Genomic DNA, 22,851 nt, shown 5'->3' with positions numbered 1-22,851 from the left:
TGTGTGTCTGTGTGCGGAGTCAGACTTTGGAACAATTTACATTACAATATTAGGCAAGCGAGATTATCCGATATTTTAGTACAGACGCCGCCCTACTTACGAACGAGTTTCCGGACGATCGTTCGTAAATTGAATTTGTTCGTAAATTGCTTCAGTGCTATATTTTGTATGTGTAAGTCTTGTATAAGTAACCTTTATTGTTTTGTACTCAAAAAAATAACATTTCATAAAATCATATGTGCTATAAAGATAAATAAAGTTAAATTTAACTCACTTTTGGAAGAGTTAGGCGACTACCTCCTCTATGGTAAAAGGTTAGCGAGAAAAAACGATCCAACCATTTTCTCAACCGCATCAAGCTTTCTTATTCCACTTTCATCTCGAAGACGACACACCTCCTTACACTTTACACCATTTTTTTCACTTCACAACTGCTATTTGAGGTCAACAAAAACATAGTGCCAGAAAACATCCGTAAATTATTTATTAGGAAAGAGGGAAATTACAATTTAAGGGGCTGTAGTGAATTCATAATCCCAAAGGTGAGAACCACCAGGAAAAGTATGTGTGTGTCTGAGTGCGGAGTCAAACTGTGGAACAATTTACAAGACGAGATCAAACAATGTCCAACTATTCACTTGTTCAAATTTAAATACACAAAAAAACATTACTGGCGGAATACAGAGATGAAGAAAATGGGGTATGAGTGATACGAGAGATTGGGAATAGTGCGTCTAGAACTATGGTTAACTTTGTGTTATTGTTGCTATTGTTATATCATAATTGCTATTATTACTATTATTACTATTGTTAATAATAATAATAATAATAATTTCCTTGTATTGTCATTCTGTGTAACAATGTACACAGAACGAAATGTCGATTGCACCTGACCCGTTGTAGCGAGCCGATGCAGCTGCAGCCAACAGAGGGCGCCGCCGACCACTTTTTAAGTCTTAGGAATGACTCGGCCGGGGCGCGAACCACCGACCTCCCAGTCTCAAAGCGGGCGCCTTACCATGTTGTGATATCACTGGTGTATTTAATAGGGAAAATGAAGGGGTAGGGAAAATAAGCATCTGCTTCTTACTACCCCTTTTCGAACATATTATGTCACATTATTTTGCTGTTGAGTTATTGTTTATGTTCTGTTTTTTTATTTTAATGTTCGAATAAAGTTTCCATTCATCCATTCATTGTAGTAAAATGATCAACACCCGCATGAGAAATCGTGTGCTGTTTGTGTTGCAGATATGCAAACATGCTAATTACACACTCGGCTGACAAATCTGTAAACCATATGTTATCGCTTAAAGTTAATCCCAAAGTAATTATAAAGCCCAATTGGATAATGCTGTGAGTTGTGACTTAATTTAGAGCAGCTTGCTAAAAACGGTTACTGATCACACTACATTGATCCGGCTCTTCACAATTCCTTTTTTTTTTTTGTCTTCATAAAGTTTATACTACATGCGTTAGTGTTTTCGGTACCACAATGAGATTCTGGCAGGCCGCCAAGGTTTAATTGGTCCTGCCCGAGTATATATATATATATATATATATATATATATATATATATATATACACAGGGTTGGGTAGGGTTACTTTAACTTGATTACTTTCAATGACTTTTGGATGACTCCAATAGCAAATATGCTAATAAAAGACAAAATAAACTAAATATGAATCAAATGATGACTCACAACACGTGGTAAGCTTTCTCTCCTGGCTTTGATCTCTTTGATCTCCAGCAAAACTAACATCAAATGCGACAGAAACAAAATGAAAATAAATCCAAACAGCTTGCCAACAAGGGCAGCACGGCGGAGCAGTGGTTAGTGCATGTGCGGCACAGTTCATGTCATGGGAACCTCCTGTGTGGGTTCAAATCCAGCTCCAGACTTCCTGTGCGGAGTTTGTATGTTCTCCCCGTGCTTGCGTGGGTTTCCTCCGGGCACTCCGGTTTCCTCCCACATTCCAAAAACATGCATTTCAGGTGAATTGGCCGGTCCAAATTGTCCCTAGGTGTGAATGAGCGAGTGAGTTGTCTGTCCCCGTGTGCCCTACGATTGGCTGGCAACCAGTTCAGGGTGTCCCCTGCCTGATGATTGCTGGGATGGGCTCCAGCAGCCCCGCGACCCTACTGAGGATAAGCGGTATGGCTAATGAGATGAGATGAGCTTGCCAACATCATTTTTGCCGTTCCATGTGTTCTGTTACTCCCCAAGCCTGCACAAAATTAAGTCATTTTTTCATATTTAGTTTCTTTTGTATTTTATTGGCATATTTGGTATTGGAGTCATCCAAAAGTATTCGAAAGTAATCCAGTTAAAGTAACCCTACCCAACCCTGTATGTGTGTATATATATATATATATATATATATATATATATATATATATATATACATATATATATATACATATGTGTGTGTACCGGAGCTATATCCCCCTAGTGGGAGGTGGCGACAGTCAAGAACACATTCACATTGAGAGATTGATTCAGAGGAGGGGATTCCCAGCCCCCTCGCTCAACCCAACTGATGTGTTTGGAGTCATTGGGTGATCAAACCCCCCAATTCCAACCCCTAATGCTGAGCGCCAAGCAGGAAGGCAATGAGTACCAAGGTCTTAGGTATGACTCGGCCAAGCCTTGAACCAGCAACCTCCCCAAAAAATCATGCATTGTGATTTCTTGATTTTTCTTTTTAGTTTATCTCTCTCACAGTGGACATTCACCTACGATGAAAATTTCATACCCCTCCATGATTTCTAAGTGTTAGGAATAGCAAAATAGCAGGGTGTTCAAATACTTATTTTTGTCACTGTATATAGGGCAGCACGGCGGCGCAGTGGTCAGCGCGTGTGCAGCCCAGTTCTGAGGTCGTGAGATCGAACCTCCTGTGTGGAGTTTGCATCTTCTCCCCGTGCTTGAGTGGGTGTCCTCCGGGCACTCCAGTTTCCTCCCACATTCCAAAAACATGCATGTCAGGTTAATTGACTGGTCCAAATTGTCCCTGGGTGTGAACGAGCAAGCAAATTGTCTGTCCCTGTGTGCTAGCAACCAGTTTGGGTGTCCCCTGCCCACTGCCCGAAAATAACTGGGATGGGCTCCAGCACCCCCGCAACCCTACTGAGGATAAGTGGTGCAGATAATGGATGGATATATATATATATATATGCAAAGTTAATAAAAATGAATTAGATTTAATCTCAGACACTATGGTATCTGTTCTACGTACCTCTGTCAGTTAGCCCCTCCCCCTGTGCTAAAATGCACAGCCAGGTGTTGTCCCGCCCCGCCTGCTCTGTGATTAGACAGACGGTTAAAATGTGACATTGACGAGCACCAAGTTTTTCCCAATTTGAACAATTTTCAACTCTCGGCGACCCAAAAAAATGTCTACGCAGAAAACTTGCCATGCGCTTCCTTGATCACACTTTCTTCCTCCACATCCTCCTCACACATTTTATTTTATTTTGTGTTACAAAAGGCGCACCAGGTTAAAAGCACACGTTTAAATTATGGCCAATTTGGGGTTTGGGTGTGGCTCACAGTCTGGAAAACACGATAGTCCAAACTTAAAAACTTACCCGACTCGATTATATATATATTTTTTCAATAATTTAATCACTCGATCGGTTTGTGTATATGTACATCTGCAGGTCGAGCAGTAACAGCGGAGTTCTGACCATCAGTAGTCTGCTGAAAGAAAAAGAAGGTTCAGAAACAGCAAAGTTCACTGTTGATGAACTCTGCCTCATCTGTAGCATCCTGAGCACGGCAGAGTACTGCCTTGCTACTACGCAACAGGTATGAAGTGTTGTTTCATATGTAGACATTTATATCTTATGCTCTTCATACTCTGTTTTGAAGGGAGTTTCGGTGGGTGGTAGGTGAATAGATTTAGGATTTCACTCATCCTTTGCTGCGCCGCAGTTTACTTATCATGGTTTCGCTACTTTGCGGGTTTTCATCATGCATTGTTTTCTGCGTTCTGATTGGCTTAACAGATATCACAGAGAAAGATACTTTCTGTCACCATCAAAGTTGGCCATTTCAGCCCGCGAAACTTGCGCTGCAAATGTAAATGGTCTGCATTTATATAGCGTTTTTCAAGACCTCCCAAAGCACCTTTACAATGTGCTTCACACTTTTCCCTTTTACACACTAACTAACCGATAGTCAGCCATGCAGGGCAACTACCTGCTATCGGGGGCATTAGGGATTCAGTGCCTTGCCCAAGGACACTTGACATATACCACGGAGGAGCTGGGAATCGAACCTGTGACCTCTTGATCCCAAGACGAGCGGTCTATCTTCTGAACATAAATATAAATAAACATCTACTTATCTATCTAGACATCTATCTACATCTATCTAGACATCTACCTATATCTATCTCGACATCTATCTAGTCATCTATCTCGACATCTATGTATATTTATCTAGACATCTATCCAGACACCTATCTATATCTATCTAGACAGCAATCTAGACATCTATCTAGACAGCTATCTAGACATCTATCTAGATATCTATATCTATCTAGACATCTATCCAGACACCTATCTATATCTATCTAGACAGCTATCTAGACATCTATCTAGACATCTATCTAGACATCTACATATAACTATGTAGACATCCATCCAGACATCTATCTATATCTATCTAAACATATATCTTTATCTAGACATCTATCCATCTATCTAGACATCTATCCATCTATCTAGACATCTATCCATCTATCTATCTAGACATCTATCTATCTATCTCGACATCTATCTATATCTATCTAGACATCTATCTAGAAATCTATCTAGACATCTATCTATATCTATGTAGACATCCATCCAGACATCTATCTATATCTATCTAAACATCTATCTATATCTATCTAAACATCTATCTATATCTATCTAAACATCTATCTTTATCGATCTAGACATCTATCCATCTATCTAGACATCTATCCATCTATCTATCGAGACATTTATCTAGACAGCTATCTAGACATCTATCTAGACATCTATCTATATCTATCTAGACATCTATCTATATCTATCTAGACATCTATCTAGACATCTACATATAACTATGTAGACATCCATCCAGACATCTATCTATATCTATCTAAACATATATCTTTATCTAGACATCTATCCATCTATCTAGACATCTATCCATCTATCTATCTAGACATCTATCCATCTATCTATCTCGACATCTATCTATATCTATCTAGACATCTATCCAGACACCTATCTATATCTATCTAGACATCTATCTAGACATCTATCTAGACATCTATCTAGACATCTATCTATATCTATGTAGACATCCATCCAGACATCTATCTATATCTATGTAGACAACCATCCAGACATCTATCTATATCTATCTAAACATCTATCTATATCCATCTAAACATCTATCTATATCTATCTAAACATCTATCTTTATCGATCTAGACATCTATCCATCTATCTAGACATCTATCCATCTATCTATCTAGACATCTATCGAGACATTTATCTAGACATCTATCCATCATATATTTGCACAACCTGTTTTCCAGCTTGAAGAAAAACTCAAAGAGAAAGTTGATAAAGTTCTGGTGGAGAGAATCAATCTGACTGGGGAAATGGATACATTCAGCACGTACGTTGCTCATTCAAGTCATTCTGTTCATAAACAACAACCCTCCCTTCATTTCCTGACTTTAATACTTGTTTTTTTCTCGTTTTCTCTTCTCCCCAAGTGTGATCTCTAATAGTATCCAGTTACTTGTTCAAGATCTTGATGCTGCCTGTGACCCTGCTCTCACTGCAATGAGCAAGGTCAGACACCATAAAACAGAAATTGCGTATAAAGAGGAAGCGATATGAACATTGATGTGAATTTCCCTCCCTTTTAGATGCCGTGGCAGAATGTGGAGCATGTCGGTGACCAGAGTCCTTATGTGACTTCCATCATCATGCACATAAAGCAGAACGTGCCCATCATCAGAGACAATTTGGCCTCAACGCGCAAATATTTCACACAGTTCTGCATCAAATTCACAAAGTAATAGCCGTGAGACGGTCTTAGTTTCCGGATGTGTGATTCTCGAGTGACGATACGTCAATTTAATGTTGTTCTTCTCTTTTCTAGCTCTTTCATCCCCAAATTCATCAATCACTTGTTCCGATGTAAGCCTATCAGCATGGTGGGAGCAGAACAAGTAGGTTTTTCATAGCGACTTGATTTCAGCTAAGTTTGAGTGGGGCTGCAACTAATGACTGTTTTAATGGTCAAGTCGTGTTTATTTGTTTTGCCCTTAACCACAAAGGGCTGCACAGATCATCTTTCTACAGTATACATCTATCCATCTATCTAGACATCTATCTATCTATTTAGACATCTATCTAGACATCTATCCAGACATCTATCTACACATCTATCTTCACATCCATCCATCTATCTATCTCTATCTATCTATCTAGACATCTATCTATCTATCTAGACATCTATCCAGACATCTATCTCTCTATCTAGACATCTATCCAGACATCTATCCAGACATCTATCCAGACATCCATCTAGACATCTATCTAGACATCTATCCATCTTTCTAGACATCTATCTATCTATCTATCTATCCAGACATCCATCTAGACATCTATCTAGACATCTATCTAGACATCTATCCATCTATCTAGACATCTATTTATCTATCTAGACATCTATCCAGACATCTATCTAGACATCCATCTATCTATCTAGACATCTATCTATCTATCTATCTAAACATCTATCTATCTATCTAGACATCTATCTATCTAGACATCTATCCAGACATCTATCTAGACATCTATCCATCTATCTATCTAGACATCTATCCAGACATCTATCCAGACATCTATCCATCTATCTATCTAGACATCTATCTATCTAGACATCTATCCATCTAGACATCTATCTAGACATCTATCCATCTATCTATCTCTATCCAGACATCTTTCTATGTAGACATCTCAGCTCAGCTCGGGGATGCTGCTGGAAATGTGAATTTCCCTCCGGGGATGAATAAAGGATCGATCTATCTATCTATCTATCTATCTATCTATCTATCTATCTATCTATCTATCTATCTATCTATCTATCTATCTATCTATCTATCTATCTATCTATCTATCTATCTATCTATCTATCTATCTAGACATCTATCTAGACATCTATCTAGACATCTATCTATCTATCTAGACATTTATCTATCTAGACATCCATCTATTAATATCGGCTAGTTGTTGCAGCCCTACATTTAGGTCACTATATTTGGTGCATTTAATCAGACTTGTTTTGACTGGATTATAAAATGTGTTTTTTCTTCTTCTAAACAGCTTCTCCTCGACACTCACTCTTTAAAGACCGTACTGCTAGATCTGCCGTCCATAGGTTCCCAGGTTTTGCGCAAGGCCCCTGCCAGCTACACTAAGATTGTTGTGAAGGGAATGACCCGGGCAGAGATGATCCTGAAGGTGAGCAATTGCCGTGCTTCCGTGTTAGGGTGGGAAAATTGGTGCACCTATCTGCTTTTATCTTACTTTTATCAGGCCTGCCTGGGCGGAACAAACCCCCAAAAAGATTAAAGAATAAGAGTTTATTTAAGCGTGTCTAAAAAAACACACACACATTATGTGTTACTCTGCTGCCATCTCCTGGCTTAAAGTCATGCTTGACGCCTTAAAGCATAAAATAAATCTAGGCTTATCTGTTCCTATATGAAAAAGTATTTGCCCCTGAACCTAATTGCGACTTGGACCATCAAACATTTACGCTGACTGGCATTGAGTCTTTCACAACGCCGTGGAGGAATTTTGGCCCATTCTTCTTTGCAAGATTGTTTCAAATTTGCCTTATTGAAGGGTTTTGTAGCCTGGCGTGACTATTTAAGGTCACCACAGCATTTGGCCACTCCAGAACCTCCGTTTTGATGTATTTGAACCATTTAGAGGTGGAGTTGCTTGGATGTTTTGGATCGGCGTCCTGCTGAATGATCAAAGAGCGCTTGAGTTTGAGGGCACTAACTCCTGGCCGGACGTTATTCTTCAGGATCTTCTGGTAAACACCAGAATTCATTATTTCGCAGCAAGTGGTACCGGTCCTAAGGCAGCAATGCAGCCCCCAGGCCATCATACTACCACCACCATGCTTCACTCTTGGAATCAATACCTTTTTTGTCAAATTATTTGTCATATATATACTCACACCTTGCAAAAAGTTCAATTTTTGACTCATCAGTCCACAGAATGCTCAAGATGCTTGTTGGCAAATGTGAGACAACACTGTGTGTCCTTTTGTGACGGCACTAGTTTTCACCTGGAAACTCTCCCATGGATGTCATTTTTGGCCAGTGTCTTTCTTATAGTGGAGTCCTAAACAAAGACCTGAGCTGAGGCCAGCAGTGCCTTGGATGTTTTTCGAGGTTCTTTTGTTACCTCCTGGATAAGCCATTGGTGGACCACTCCTAGGGAGCTCTGCCACTGTTCCGGTTTTCTCCATTTGTGGGTAATGGCTCTGACAGTGGTTCTCTTGAGCCCTGCAGACATACAAATGGCTCTGTGACCTTTTACAGACTGATAGATTTCAGTCCCTTTTTTTTCAAAGTTCTTCTGGAATTTCTTTGGATCGTGTCATGCCAATTATGGTCCTGGGATTTTGTAGCCTTGACTTTGTCTCTATATTTAATTTAAGTGATTTCTTGATTCACCATACGTGGTGGCAATCAAATCTGGGTGTGACCTCTGGAATTGAACTCAGCTTTTTCACTTAGGGTTTGGACTTCTTTATGTCTTATTAAATGGAATCAACGTTTCAATACTGTATTTCGTATTTCTTTGAGTTTTTTCTATGTGGTATTAAATCTTGTTTGATGATCTGAAACCTTTTCGAGAGAAAAATACGCAAAAAAACTGAAATCAAAAATTGTTTTTATACAGCACTGTGGGTTTTTTTCCAAAATCATACAGGCCTAGTTTAAACCTTAGCCAAGCAAAGCTACTTACTTGTGGTAGGTGGTACCGCCTACACCGTTTGCCTAATCGAAGCCACGGTTCCACCATATGGGATCATTTTACAATTTCCTTGCTCTCACCACGATGCCTTACAGGAAAAAGAGGGGGTGTCAAAACACCACTTCTTTTTTTTCTTTTTTTGTGTAGGTTGTGATGGCTCCGCACGAACCTCCCGTGGTGTTTGTCGACAACTACATCAAGCTCTTGGCTGACGGCAATCCTGAAACATTCCAGAAAATACTGGATATGAAGGTTTGTTGCTTTTCCCTCTAGGTTCAAATATTAGAAATGCGATTTGCAGATAAATGGTAAATGGTTTGCATTTGTGCTTCACACTTACCCATTCACACACACACTTACACACCAATAGGGAGTCAGCCTCCAAACCTTTTGAGGATAATCAAGATGGTCAATGGTCTTGATTTTATTGGGCTTTTCAAGTCAATGAAGACCTCCCAAAGCGCTTTACAATGTGCTTCACACTTACCCATTCACACACACACTCACACACCAATAGGGAGTCAGCCTCCAAACGTTTTGAGGATAATCAAGATGCTAAATGGTAAATGCTCTGAATTTCTATAGCGCTTTTCAAGTCAATGAAGACCTCCCAAAGTGCTTTACAATGTGCTCCACACTTACCCATTCACACACACACTCACACACCAATAGGGAGTCAGCCTCCAAACCTTTTGAGGATAATCAAGATGCTAAATGGTAAATGGTCTGCATTTCTATAGCGCTTTTCAAGTCAATGAAGACCTCCCAAAGCGCTTTACAATGTGCTTCACACTTACCCATTCACACACACACACTCACACACCAACAGTGGCCATGCAGCCATGCATGGTGCCGACGTGGAATGAATGAGGCCATGTATCTAGATATTTTGAGTGAAAATCTCCTTCCATCAGAAAGGACATTAAAGATGAAACGTAGCTGAGTCTCTCAGCAAGACAATAATCCCAAACACACAGGCAGGGCAACAACAGAGTGGCTTCATAAAAAGCATTCAGGGTACTAGAGTGGCTTAGCCAGTCTCCAGATAATAACCCCTTATAAAATCTTTGGAGGAAGTTGAAAGTCAGTGTTGCCCAAAAACATTACTGTTTTAGAGGAAATCTGCAGGGTGGAATGGGCCAAAATACCAGCAACAGTGTGTAAAAAGAGTTACAGAAAATAGTTGGCCTGTTATTGCCAACAATGCATACATAAGAAAGTAGTGAGTGGAACTGTTGGTATTAAACAAATACTTTTTTTGATTTGCAAATACATTCTTTATAAAAGAATGTGGTTTTCTGTGTTTTTTTAATTTTTTTATTCTCTCTTGGTTGAGGTTTACCCATGTTGACAATTAAAGACCTAGAGCTGTATAATGTGTCCTCTTAATGAAATTCTCCTTTAATGTGCAGGGTTTAAAGCGTGGCGAGCAGAGCAGCATGCTGGAGCTCTTCAGACAGCGGTTACCCACACCGCCTTCCGGGGCCGATGGGGGAACCTCCTTGTCTTTCAGTGCCCCAACCCCGGAGCAAGAGTCCTCCCGCATACGCAAACTGGAGAAACTTATCAAGAAGAGACTGTGAAAGGCAACCACCGTGTTCCCTCGCTTTATCAATATTCATCTTTTGCAGCCTTGTTTTTGGGGGGGCGGGGTTTCTGCGTGGTACGGTGGTGTGCATGGTGGATTATTGAAAAAAACACTAGTAACACTCCTTGTTCCCCAGTTTGAATTGAATCGAAATATAATTACCGTATTTTCCGGATATAAGTCTGTCCGGAGTATAAGTCGCACAGGCCAAAAAATGCCTAATTAGGAGGGGGAAATAACATGAATAAGTTGCATTTGGAGTATAAGTCGCATTGTGAGGGGAAATGTATTAGATAAAATCCAACATCCAAAACACATGTACAGTAATCCCTCGGTTTTCGCGGTTAATGGGGACCAAGACCACCCGCGGAAACTGAAAATCCGCGAAGTAGCGGCGCCCCTTCAAAAAACGTATACAGGTATACAATATACTCCCCTGTATACAGTACACCATATAGAATACTAGAGAGAGAGAGAGTGAAATTCATGTATTAGATAGATAGATAGATAGATAGATAGATACTTTATTCATCCCCGAAGGGAAATTCACTTTTCCAGCAGCATCCATAAGCTGAGAACAATCGAAAATAACTGAGAACAATCGAAAATAACACTGGAGCTGCTGGAGTGGCTGCCATTCGTGACGGCGCCGGAGAAACGATTCAATTTGAATCATGTACAAACAAACAAACAATTGAATCATGTACAACAAACAAACAAAATATTTATGTTTCAATAAGTGGAGTGTTAATAAAATGGGGGGAAAATAATTTCTGATACTGATATAACCAGGTAAAACTAATTTTAAGTTACCTGTCCAAATGAATGTTGTGCCATCTCACCTTTCCCACTCTCTCTGCTCGCTCCTGAAACTTTATCAAATAGTCCAAAATTTTACCTCATCTTCTCCGCTCACCTCGTCGTCCTCTTCTCCTTCCACTTCGCACTACAGAGACTTTTTGGATGTGTGACAATAACATCAAACAAACAATGTGAGGTTTGAACAACCCTCCTCGAGAATCTCAACAGCAATCAAGCATATTCACAATTTCGTTATGTCTGGCAATATGACGTTTTAACATTTTTTTCTGACATTTTTAACATCTTTGTTAGTGTCAATAGATCCGTCCAGTTATCTAACAATCTAATTGACTGCATCCTGTTTAACAGTCAACTCAGCAATTACCGGTACTGTGTAATTTAACATGCTATTTTCACACTAAACTGCAAGAGGGCGCTGTAGCCCTGTATTGATCATTTCAACCTTGTGGATATTTTTCAAACCAGAAGAAAGAAGCGGCGAATCGTCCAGAATTGGAGGAGTTACATAGTACTTGTAATACAAATTTAAATTTTGATGATATAATAATGATAATAATTTCAAATATAAGTCTCACCAGAGTATAAGTCGCAACCCCCACCAAACTTGGAGGAGTTGTTTACCGGTAAAATTGACACGGAGGGTGAAGTTTTGATTGGATTTAGTGATTTGGAGTAAAGATGATAGGTTGGTAAGCATGTTTTTTTTTGCTTATCTGCCATACAGTACAAACATCTCCTTTGTTCCTTTATCTTCTTTGTTTTCTTCATCCTCACTGTAAAACGTGGACCTGGAGTGCCACGTCCAATTTCGGTGTCACAATATATTCAACCCATGTTGTAACAATGAGAATAGAGGTGTCTCATCTCATCTCATAAGCTGCACCGCTTATCCTCAGTAGGGTCGCGGGGATGCTGGAGCCCATCCCAGCAATCATCGGACAGTGGGCAGGGGACACCCTGGACTAGTTGCCAGCCAATCCCAGGGCACACGGGGACAGACAACTCACTCGCTCAGTCACACCTAGGGACAATCTGGACCAACCAATTCACCTGAAATGCATGTTTTTGGAATGTGGGAGGAAACCGGAGTGCCTGGAGGAAACCCACGCAAGCACGGGGAGAACATACAAACTCCGCACCGTAAGGCCGGGAGCTGGATTTGAACCCACTCAGGAGGTTCCCACAACCTCAGAACTGTAATAGAGGTGTATTCTATTCTATTCTAAACCGTGATCTCTATTTAATTTTAATTTTAACCCCAAATATGCGACTTAGACATGTTTTTTTTTTTTAATGATTTCTATTTTTGGCCAGTGCGACTTTATACACCGAAAAGACTTATAGTCTGGAAAATACAGGATTTCACAGATATGTTTATAGATACACAAGTAAACACTGTACTTAAAGATACTGAGATACTCTCAACTATCAGTCACCAAAACTATTTGCGCCATGAGTGATGAATGAAAATAATGAAAGAAAATAATTTAATTTTCCTTCATACAGAAAAGTGAATGCAATTTGATGGTTGGGTCTGAAGAAACTTCCTCAACTTTGACTTTCCTCTGCTTGGTAAACCGCCCGTTGTGCAATTTCCTCACCTTGTGATCATGCTTTGTACAATGACTTGTACGCAAAAGAATAAATCTGCCGTCCATGTTATTATCTAGTGAATGCAACATCATATGAATTCAATGTTAATGCTTTCTTACTATGTTCGTCGGGCAATTTGCATACTCGGCAGCCAATCAGAAGCCTGCATCGAATGACTTCGTGCTTCGACACTCTCCCGAGCATTACAAGGTCGCACATTTGCATATTATTTTCCAAAGTAGACGCACAGAGAACACAAGAAAAATGGAGAAGTGGTTAGGAATCAAGCCAAAACTTCAGCCCCAGAAGAAAGATTCAAAAGAAGCTGACAAAATCGATGACGCTACAAAACGTAAACGTACATTAAAAGGATCGTGGAAAGAGGAGTTCACGTGGCGTGTAGCAGACGACGTAACGCAAACATTGCATAAATGTTTGTCAATTTGGATACTCTGCAGCCAATCAGAAGCCTGCATCGAATAACTTCCTGCTTCCGGACTCTCCTGAGCGTTATAAGGTCTCTCATTTGCATATCATTTTCCAAAGTAGATGCACAGAGAACACAAGAAAAATGGACAAGTGGTTAGGAATGAAGCCAAAACCTCAGCCCCAGAAGAAAGATTCAAAAGAAGCTAACAAAATTGATGACGCTACAAAACGTAAACGAACATGAAAAACATCGCGGAAAGAGGAGTTCACGTGGCTTGTAGGACGCAAAGCAAACATTGCATGATTGAAGATGAGTCAATACAGGTACACAATGATGCTTTATTCTGATTTCGACATCTTTGTTCAGTTTGGAAATTTCGGAATTTTGGTTCGTTTGGCAATTTGCATACTCGGCAGCCAATCAGAAGCCCGCATCGAATAACCAAGTGCTTCCGGACTTTCCCGAGCGTTATAAGGTCGTGCATTTGCATATCATTTTCCAAAGTAGACGCACAGAGAACACAAGAAAAAAGTGGTTAGGAATCAAGCCCAAACCTCAGCCCCAGAAGAAAGATTCAAAAGAAGCTGACAAAATCGATGACGCTACAAAACGTAAACGTACATAAAAAGCATCGTGGAAGAGGAGTTCACGTAGCTTGTAGCAGACGACGCATGAATGAAGATACATACTGATGGCGGATGGAAAGCAGTGATGTCATATACATGCAATGAATGTTAGAACTAGATTTATAATGAACTTAGAAGTGTTGTTCTGTTATATATTATGATTATCAATCCCTAATACTTTGCAACAACTTTTTTTTTTGCAAGTAATCGTCTTATTGCATTTCAAGTTGGGAAAAATGGGGCAGGGAACTTTATGGCTGGGCAGGCAACTTTTCAGAGGTGTCTGCCTTGGTGTACGCTAACTTTTTCTCACGAGTTTCAGACACTGCTAATGACTATTAAATTATATGACGAAACAGATTATATTGATATGGTATGTGAGTACATTACCTGTCGTAAAAAAAGTCTTTGCTCCCTCCTGATTTTTGTGTTATTTTGTATATTTTCTCACTCTGAAAACCAAACCAACTTTAATATTACAAAGATACAACTCAAGGAACTACAAAATGCAGTTAATAAATGTTTTTCCCATTTATAGAACGACAAACAAAATCAAAACATATTATCGTCCTATGTAAAAAAAGTAATTGTCCCCCAAACTTATATGAGTTTGGCCACCTTTGGCAGTGATAACTGTCAGGTTCAAAATGATATAAGAGACTTTTGAGTTACAATCAAACTCGTTTATTAAAGAAAAGCAAGCACATTGAAACAAGTTAAAATCTTGGATTGCTATGAAATAATCCCCCGAACTGAATCTTGAACCTCTTTCTTTTAAATTCATAGATTTCTGATTGGAGGATAGAATAAAACACGTGCACGTAAGCGCATTCTGATTGGTTTAGACAGGAATCACATATTTAAATGCAGTGTATAATGTTGGTCCCTAGATGGCGTGCGAGTATAATAAATGATACATCACAGCAGTTTTATTGTTTGAAAATTTATTGGAGTCTTGAGAAAATGACCAGTAGCCTCCAAATTGTAGAGACGAAGTTCCTTCGGCTTGGGAAGCTCATGCTCTTGACTTTGTAGGAAAACAACTCAAAAACGCAACTGCACAATTATTGAATAAGTAAAAATGTATAAAAGTAAAAGTGTAGAATATAGTGTAAAAGGCACACTAGACCATCATTTCCCTTCCAATAACAGCAATAAAAAGTTAACGATAATTGGTAATAAGTCTTTCACAATGCTGTGGAGGAATTTTGGCCCACACTTCCTTGCAGAATTGTTTCTGTAGATAGAATTGATTTAAATTTTATTCATGTGGTTCAGAATCTTATTCGGTGGTTATCGATTCGGCCGGCAGATGGCGCTCAGGATTTCTACACAAATTAAAATATAAAGACACACAAATGAATTATGCAACGTGGTTCGATTCTAACAAACTACGATGTATTTACATTGCAAAGAGAAATGAATCAAACGAAAGAATAAAGAATATGTTGACACAAGAAGGAGGAGGGGAAGATAATTCTGTAGCAGGTTAATAGTACTGTTTACAAAACCCGTCAACTCGTTTAAATGATCAAGAATGAACCGATCTGTGTTCGGCGTGCTCTGGATCCCAGCTTTCTTTATCCTCATTGTCCCAGGGGGGCAAAGGCCCCCCTTTTGGTCTCACTGTCTGGAAAGAAAGAGCAAGGGCAGGCGTAGGCGCATTCACTTTTAAATAAGGTTGATGTAAACCATCACTGGAGGTGTGCCCTGTGACCGGTGGGAGTTCCTGTTGATGCTCTTCAAATAAAGTTCTCTGATTGTTTGATTATTATAATAACACACAATGAAATAACACACATGCAGATCATGAATCTTTTGATTACAAATGAACATTCTGGGGGTTCAAAACTTTATTATTCAGCTGGCGAGTCTGGTCACTTCCTGTTGATGAACGCAATGTCTGTCCGTGGACCCTTTAGTGTTTACCTTTGTGTTTCCTTTAAGAAAAAAGGAAAGATCTTGTGATGGAATTGTGGGTCTTTCGAGGTGTTGGCAGAGTCGGCGGTTGGAAAAGGTTAAGGCAAATGAACTTGTGGTTGTTCAGTCCCCTACATTCCAAATCTGGCATATTAGAAGTTTTCAAGCATGTACTGCTTGTTAACACCACAGTATCTCAGTTGGATTTAAATCCAGACTTTGACCACTCCAGAACCTTCATTATGTTTTATTTGAGCTATTCAGAGGTGGACTTGCTCGTGTTTATCGAATCGTCGTCTTGCTGCATGATCAAAGATCGCTTGAGTTTGAGGGCACTAACTCATGGCCAGACATTCTTCTTCTTCAGGATCTTCTGGTAAACACCAGAATTCATTATTCCGGCAACCACAGCCAGTGGTCCCGATCCTGAGGTAACAATGCATACCCCAGGCCATCATACTACCACCACCATGCTTCTCACTTGACATCAAGGCCTTTTTTGTCAAAAATTGATTATTTACTTGCAAAAAGTTCAATTCTTGACTCATCACTCCACAGAATGCTCAAGATGCTTTATGACACTGTGTGTTCTTTTGTGTTTCACCTGGAAACACTCCCATGGATATCATTTTTGGCCAGTGTCTTTCTTATAGTGGAGTCCTAAACAAAGACCTGAGCTGAGGCCAGCAGTGCCTTGGATGTTTTTCGAGGTTCTTTTGTTACCTCCTGCATGAGCCATTGGTCCACCACTTCTGGGGAGCTCTGCCACTGTTCCCAGTTGTCTCCATTTGTGAGTATTGGCTCTTACGGTGGTTCTCTTGAGCCCTGCAGACATACAAATGGCTCTGTGACTTATTACAGACTGCGATTTCAGTCACTTTTTTGTTTTTGTTCTCATCTTCTTTTACTTGTTTGTTTTTCTCTTACAGTGTTCTCTTTTCTCGTTTTTTTTCTGTTTTTCTTTCTTTTTATTTAGCTTTTGTCATTATTTTCTTTAATTTATTTGTTCTCGTTTTCCCCTTTCTTCTTTCTTTCCTTTACTTCTTTCTTTTTCCTTTCTTTCCTATTTGTTCCCTCTTTCATTTTTTTATCTTTATTTATTTCTATTACTTTTTTTTCTTGTTCTGTACAGCCCTTTGAGACTTGACATTTATATTTTTCTGCGTTTTTCCTTTTTATTTTCCTTTTTATTTGTTAAGCAGGGCAAAAAGTGAGTAAACATAGTTTTTTTTTGGTCACTTTGGGTCTCCGTAGCTTATATTAGTCGTTTTGGTTTTCGTTTCTACACCTTTTTGGTTGTACAGCAGTTTTTTGTTGTTGGTTCTTTTTTTTAATTTTTGCATTTTTGTATTATTTCTATAGCCTTTTTGTAGTATTCCTGTAATATTTTTCGCAGTACTTCTGTCGTTTTTTGTAGTATTCCTGTAATATTTTGAAGTATAGTACAGTATAAGGATTTCTTCTGATTGTCATCCAATCAGCACGGATGGACAACTTCCGGGGCGGGACTTCCTGTGTTCAATAATTGAACTACTGATTGAAGATGAGCAATGGGGCAGTCCAAGATGTCTTAAATTCTTACTTCTCTGCTTAAGAAATATAGAGCGATAAATGATTAAGTTAATACAAACATTCGTTGAAACATGCCCCCCAAAATATTTTAAAGGGAGGTATGTTGGATTCGAGACGTTTATTAACGCCTCACACGAATACCCGGGGAGATAAATGGACGATACCACTTAACGTTCAAACAAACTTGATTGGAGAAGTCGGCTCCTTCGCAAGAAGCGGCTTTTAAACTTTCTCAACTTCTTCTCTTGTGAAAAGGAAATGGTCGGACACTTGAACTTCCCAAATATTCGCGGAGAGGACCTGTTGCCGGGTATGAAAGGCTGGCGGGACACAGGTAAGGACTCCGGGTCCCCGACGAGGCTTTGGATGCCGCCTCGTGCTAATAGTAATGGCGTCAGTCCTGTACTGGAGAACCAAGGAGACGGAGGGCAGGTGGGTAAAATGGAGACTGCATTTCTACAGCGCTTTTCTAATCACTGAAGACTTTTCCGTGTGTTTCACACTTACCCATTCACACACACACTCACACACCGATAGCGGCGACGGCCATGCAAGGCGCCCACCCGCCTATCGGGGACAATAGGGCTTCAGAGTCTTGCCCAAGGACACTTAAACAATTAACTCAGAGGAGCCGGGAATTGAACCTGCGACCTCTCTGTCCCAAATGAGAACTCTACTCTGTGGGTTTTATTCACAAAGCGTTTCAACAGTACATATCTTGTGTACTGTAATGAGCTTCCATATAAACGATTGACCTAAAAGTATGCGACAAGCGTATCTCATCTCATCAGCCGTACCGCTTATCCTCATTAGGGCCGCGGGGGGGCTGGAGCCCATCGCAGCCATCTCCGGGCAGTGGGCAGGGGACACCCTGAACTGGTTGCCAGCCAATCGCAGGGCACACGGGGACAGACAACTCACTCGCTAGGGACAATTTGGACCGGCCAATTAACCGTAAATGCATGTTTTTGGAATGTGGGAGGAAACCGGAATGCCCGGAAGAAACCCACGCAGGCACGGGGAGAACATGCAAACTCCACGCAGGAAGGTTTGATCTCATGACCTCAGAACTGTGCCGCACACGCGCTAACCAATTCGCCTTTAAATGGTTTATAGCTAATCCATCAAACTGTGATGATAATATGGTCAACTGATGAGAATACATAATTTTCAGAATACATCTTAACACAATGCTAGGAATCAAACAGACTGAACCATTTCAAAGCAGTGAAGTGTTTCAGACGCTGCGTTTTTACATTTTTTGGTTTGTTTCCCCTTTTTGTATTTTTTTTTAATCTAGCGTCGTCATATTTAAGCCTATCCCGTCCTATATTAAGGAAAAGGCCGTTTTTAGAATGTTATGACTTTTGAGGGTGCTTGGGTTAAATTTGGGGGGTGCTTGAGCCCCTCCAAAAACGGGCTGGTTACGCCCATGTTCACGACTACAACTTGTAATCCACAAGTAGGCTTTATATAGAGAACCATAGTAGCCGTAGGGCAGCACGGTGGCGCAGTGGTTAGCACGTGTGTGGCACAATTCTGAGGTCATGAGATCGAACCTCCTGTGTGGAGTTAGCATGTTCTCACCATGCTTGCGTGGGTTTCCTCCGGGCACTCCAGTTTCCTCCCATATTCCAAAAACATGCATGTTAGGTTACTTGGCCGGTCCAAATTGTCACTCCGTGTGACTGAGCGAGCGAGTTGTCTGTCCCTGTGTGCCCTGCAACTGGCTGGCAACCAGTTCAGGGTGTCCCCTGCCCACTGCCCGAAGATAGCTGGGATGGGCTCCAGCACCCCCGCGACCCTACTGAGGATAAGCGGTGCAGATAATGGATGGATGGATAGTAGCCATATTGAATACATGTTTATTGCACCGTAAAATTCGGACTATAAGGTGCACACCCAGTACATTTTTAAAGGAAAAACCATGTTGAGCATACATAAGCCGCACCTGACTATAAGCCGCATGTGCCCACATATATATTTGGATGTGTGCATGTATATTTATACATAAATTAAAGCTGGTGATGTGAATAAGGTGTGTTGGAGGAGGTAAACCCCTGTATAATCCTGTAACACATTTTTAGTTTTCGTTTTTTTTCAATATATATTTCAGGTTTCAGCTCTGCCCGCCGGCTCCTTCCAGCCTTTGTCCTATGGTGAGGGAATATCAATTGACTACTTATCTCCTAAAGAAGTCAGGTGGGTCACTTGTCAACACATTTGCCATTTGTATCGGTGAATCGGTTCAGCATATATTAGAATCGACACGTGTATCTCGAGTGCCTTGTATTCCGACCATTGTTTGGGTTTTTTTGGTATTTGTGAAAAAGAGCTGCTCACGCTTTTTTCTCCGTCACCCTAAAAGAATAAGCTGCAGCAGCATTTAAAATATAGCAAAACAAATTCTGTATTCACAAGTCACATCTTAAGTGGACTGGGAGCCAGTGCAAGTTGCCAACACAGGAGTAATATGCTCAAACTTTTTGGTCTTAGTCAAAAGTCTAGCTGCCGTATTCTGAACCAGCTGCAAACTTTTAATGCTAGACATCGGTAGACCAGAAAGCAATACATTATAGTAATCAAGCCGAGAAGTAATATTCTGTTTGAGACAAAGAAATTGAAGCATGATTAAAATAGTAATCATGACCTAGATACCCAATTGTGTTCCAAACTAATTGTCAATCGAATATCGGGAATTTGATGGATATCAGTGTTTAATTTCTTCGACGGGCCGATTGAATATATATAAAACTGGGTTATTAAGGCTCAGATGCAGCCTAGCCTCTCTCCTGCTTTTGTCTTGGTAGCTCCACCCTGTGTTTTCTGGTTGAATAAGCGACCAGGGGTGTAGAGCCACTGGAGCAGAGAGAATAACGTTCGAGCAGAGTAAACAGCGGCAGGTCTGCTAACTCCATGTATTCTTTTTCATTGACTCTTAATTTTTTCGACTTGACATCTCCCCTCATTTTTGATCATACCAAAATTTAATGGGGGAATAGTTTCTACCAGAAGGTAGATTTTGATCCGATGCAACCAGCCTAGCTGGTCTTGCAGTCAGTAGTTTCCATGTTGAGGACCTCAAACTTGTTGACAAATTTGTGGTAGAGGTCTGCTTTCAGCTTGTTCAAGGCGTTTTCGAGAGTGGTTGTCTCAGGATGGCGTTACGGCATTGAGGTAAGATCTCGGTTCTGCGGGTCCGATGATTTGAACAACAGTGGAAGTTATTCATCAAAAACGCTACAGTTATCTTTCTGTATCATGGAAGTCAATGTCAGGTCGCTGAAGTTTCCTTTAATCCTCGAGAAATGATGACAAGCAAATGCAATTTGGTCCTTACTGTGGAAACCACCTCCTTTTTCTATTCTCCACGGTATGGTTGCCCTAGGGCTGTCGTCTAGGAATATAGGGCTCCCATTTTACGCGACGCAGCCCTCATTGGCGATTTCTTTCCGCGCAGTAGTAAATACATGTTCCTTTTCATAATCGCTAACTGATTCTGTGCTAGTCGCTATTTCGAATGATCACATGATCGAAAGCCTTAGCATTTTGGAGGAGACGTCACTGAAAACGACCTCCAGTGTGTAAAAGGCATCGACGCCAAATTCCCCACTCGGGTGCGTGTCTGGTTCCGGGGCACAGTCCGGGTTTTCGCACATCTGCTTCATGTCTTTTTTTTCATCAGCAGATACACTTCCCGGTTGCAGTACGACTCCGATCGCCACTTCATCCAGAATGTGTCCCTGCAGCCGTGGGGGCAAGGCCTGGAGCACTACACACAGACTGTGACCGTTTTGTCTAACAGCAGCTGGCGCCGGTATAAGACACAGCTGGATTTCCTGCCCCGCCATCGGGTGCAGAGATTTACCAGCACCACGATCATCTACCCCAAGAAAACCAGTGCCACCTTTGCCACGGAGCTCAGCTATAACCGGCACCGACGGGCCACGCGTTTCCTCTGCAGAGTGGAGTTAGGTTAGTTAGCTGCCTTGCCTTTACATTTGAGTCAGTAGTTTTTTTTTTATCTGTTTTTTTTTTAATGGCAGCGATTAGTGTCCACATGCGCCCCCCAGTACATGAGGCGAAAAGGTACAGACATTCAAATAATACCCATTCCTTCCATATCCTCAGAATTCTCCCAGGAGACGAGTCATCCTTTACAAATAATATTGACATTATTTCCACTTTGGTTCCTGTAATCCCTGAGGAACGGTGACAAGCAAATGCAATTTGGTTTGTTACTGCAGCAACATTATTTCCAGCAATAGAGTTCTGTCGGTTTTTGTAGAGTTCAGTCAGTGAAGGCTAATGGCTTTGTCTTCCAGTTTATAAAAACTTGAAGGAAATGAAGGATAGGATAACCAAACGGTACAAAAGGATGCCAAGGTCTGATTTTTCTCCATATGTTTTTAAGGGAGTGACTTATTTCTGCACTCCAACGTAAAGCAGTAGATTAGTGATGGTGGATCACAGTAACCGTGCATTTTGAAATCCCATTAGGGTTGAAACCGTAACGGTGATAAATATGTCTCACGACAGCCCGTGAATGATAAGTGACACGTATTCTAATACTGTGATGTTTTTTGAAATGTTTTATTTATTCGTATTAGGGTTTTAATGTCTGCGATTTTACTATCTAACAAATTTGTATAGGAATAAACAATATTTTTCCACAACGTTATTGTTGCTATTGTTATAACTCTTATTATTAATAGTTCTACTATTGCGATATTATTGGTGCATTTAATAGGAAAGATGAAGCGGTAGGGAATATAAGCATTTACTTCTTATTATGTAACATTATTTTGTTGTTGAGTTATTGTTTTTGTTCTGTTTTTATTTCAATGTTTGGAATAAAGTTTTCATTCGTTTTTTTTGAAGTTCTATGGGTTTTTTGGAGAGAAAAAACGTCATTTGAATTTGGAGAATTTCTGCGGTAGTATTTTAATAGTATTTACTATTTTTGTAGTTTTTTTTTTTGTTTTCAGTAGAATTTTTCTTATATAGTTGTATTTTTGTACAGTCGTATATTTGTAGTATTACAGTACAGTAGTTTTATTATTGAAGTATTTTTGTATTTTTTTTAGTAGAATTTGGGTTGTATACCTGTAGTATTTTCTCAGTACAGTATTACTGTAGTTTTATTTTTTTGTACCTAGTATTTCTGTAGTATTATTCCCCTATTAGTGTTTAGTATTATAGTATTAATTCGTGGTAGTTTGTAGTATTTCTGTACACATAT

General features: G+C 40.1%; 2 protein-coding genes across 3 annotated transcripts in view; both read left to right on the top strand.

Annotated features, from left to right (window-relative positions):
- The window catches only part of vps53 (VPS53 subunit of GARP complex), a 47,321-nt gene extending 36,272 nt beyond the window's left edge, over window positions 1-11,049 (top strand). Inside the window, exons 15-22 of the mRNA XM_088345395.1 lie at window positions 3,665-3,812; window positions 5,581-5,663; window positions 5,764-5,842; window positions 5,920-6,068; window positions 6,156-6,225; window positions 7,385-7,522; window positions 9,206-9,310; window positions 10,471-11,049. Coding sequence (XP_088201521.1) covers window positions 3,665-3,812; window positions 5,581-5,663; window positions 5,764-5,842; window positions 5,920-6,068; window positions 6,156-6,225; window positions 7,385-7,522; window positions 9,206-9,310; window positions 10,471-10,641 — 943 coding nt within the window. The 3' untranslated portion in view covers window positions 10,642-11,049. The remainder of the gene's footprint in view (window positions 1-3,664; window positions 3,813-5,580; window positions 5,664-5,763; window positions 5,843-5,919; window positions 6,069-6,155; window positions 6,226-7,384; window positions 7,523-9,205; window positions 9,311-10,470) is intronic.
- Window positions 11,050-17,532: 6,483 nt separating this feature from the next.
- rflnb (refilin B) lies at window positions 17,533-22,285 on the top strand. 2 transcript variants are annotated; one of them, XM_088345584.1, is made up of 3 exons: window positions 17,533-18,041; window positions 19,726-19,811; window positions 21,298-22,285. In XM_088345584.1, exons 1-3 carry the CDS (start codon window positions 17,868-17,870, stop codon window positions 21,587-21,589), a joined length of 552 nt encoding a protein of 183 aa, XP_088201710.1. In that variant the 5' UTR covers window positions 17,533-17,867; the 3' UTR covers window positions 21,590-22,285. The 2 variants fall into 2 exon arrangements, with proteins under 2 accessions (XP_088201710.1, XP_088201709.1); XM_088345583.1 differs by having other exon boundaries at window positions 21,295-22,285.
- Window positions 22,286-22,851: the final 566 nt, after the last annotated feature.

This window comes from Urocampus carinirostris, chromosome 10, assembly GCF_059441175.1.
Source record: "Urocampus carinirostris isolate Australia breed hairy pipefish chromosome 10, RoL_Ucar_1.0, whole genome shotgun sequence".
In the NCBI taxonomy this organism is placed as follows: domain Eukaryota; kingdom Metazoa; phylum Chordata; class Actinopteri; order Syngnathiformes; family Syngnathidae; genus Urocampus; species Urocampus carinirostris.
This window is presented reverse-complemented; position numbering and strand designations above follow the sequence as displayed.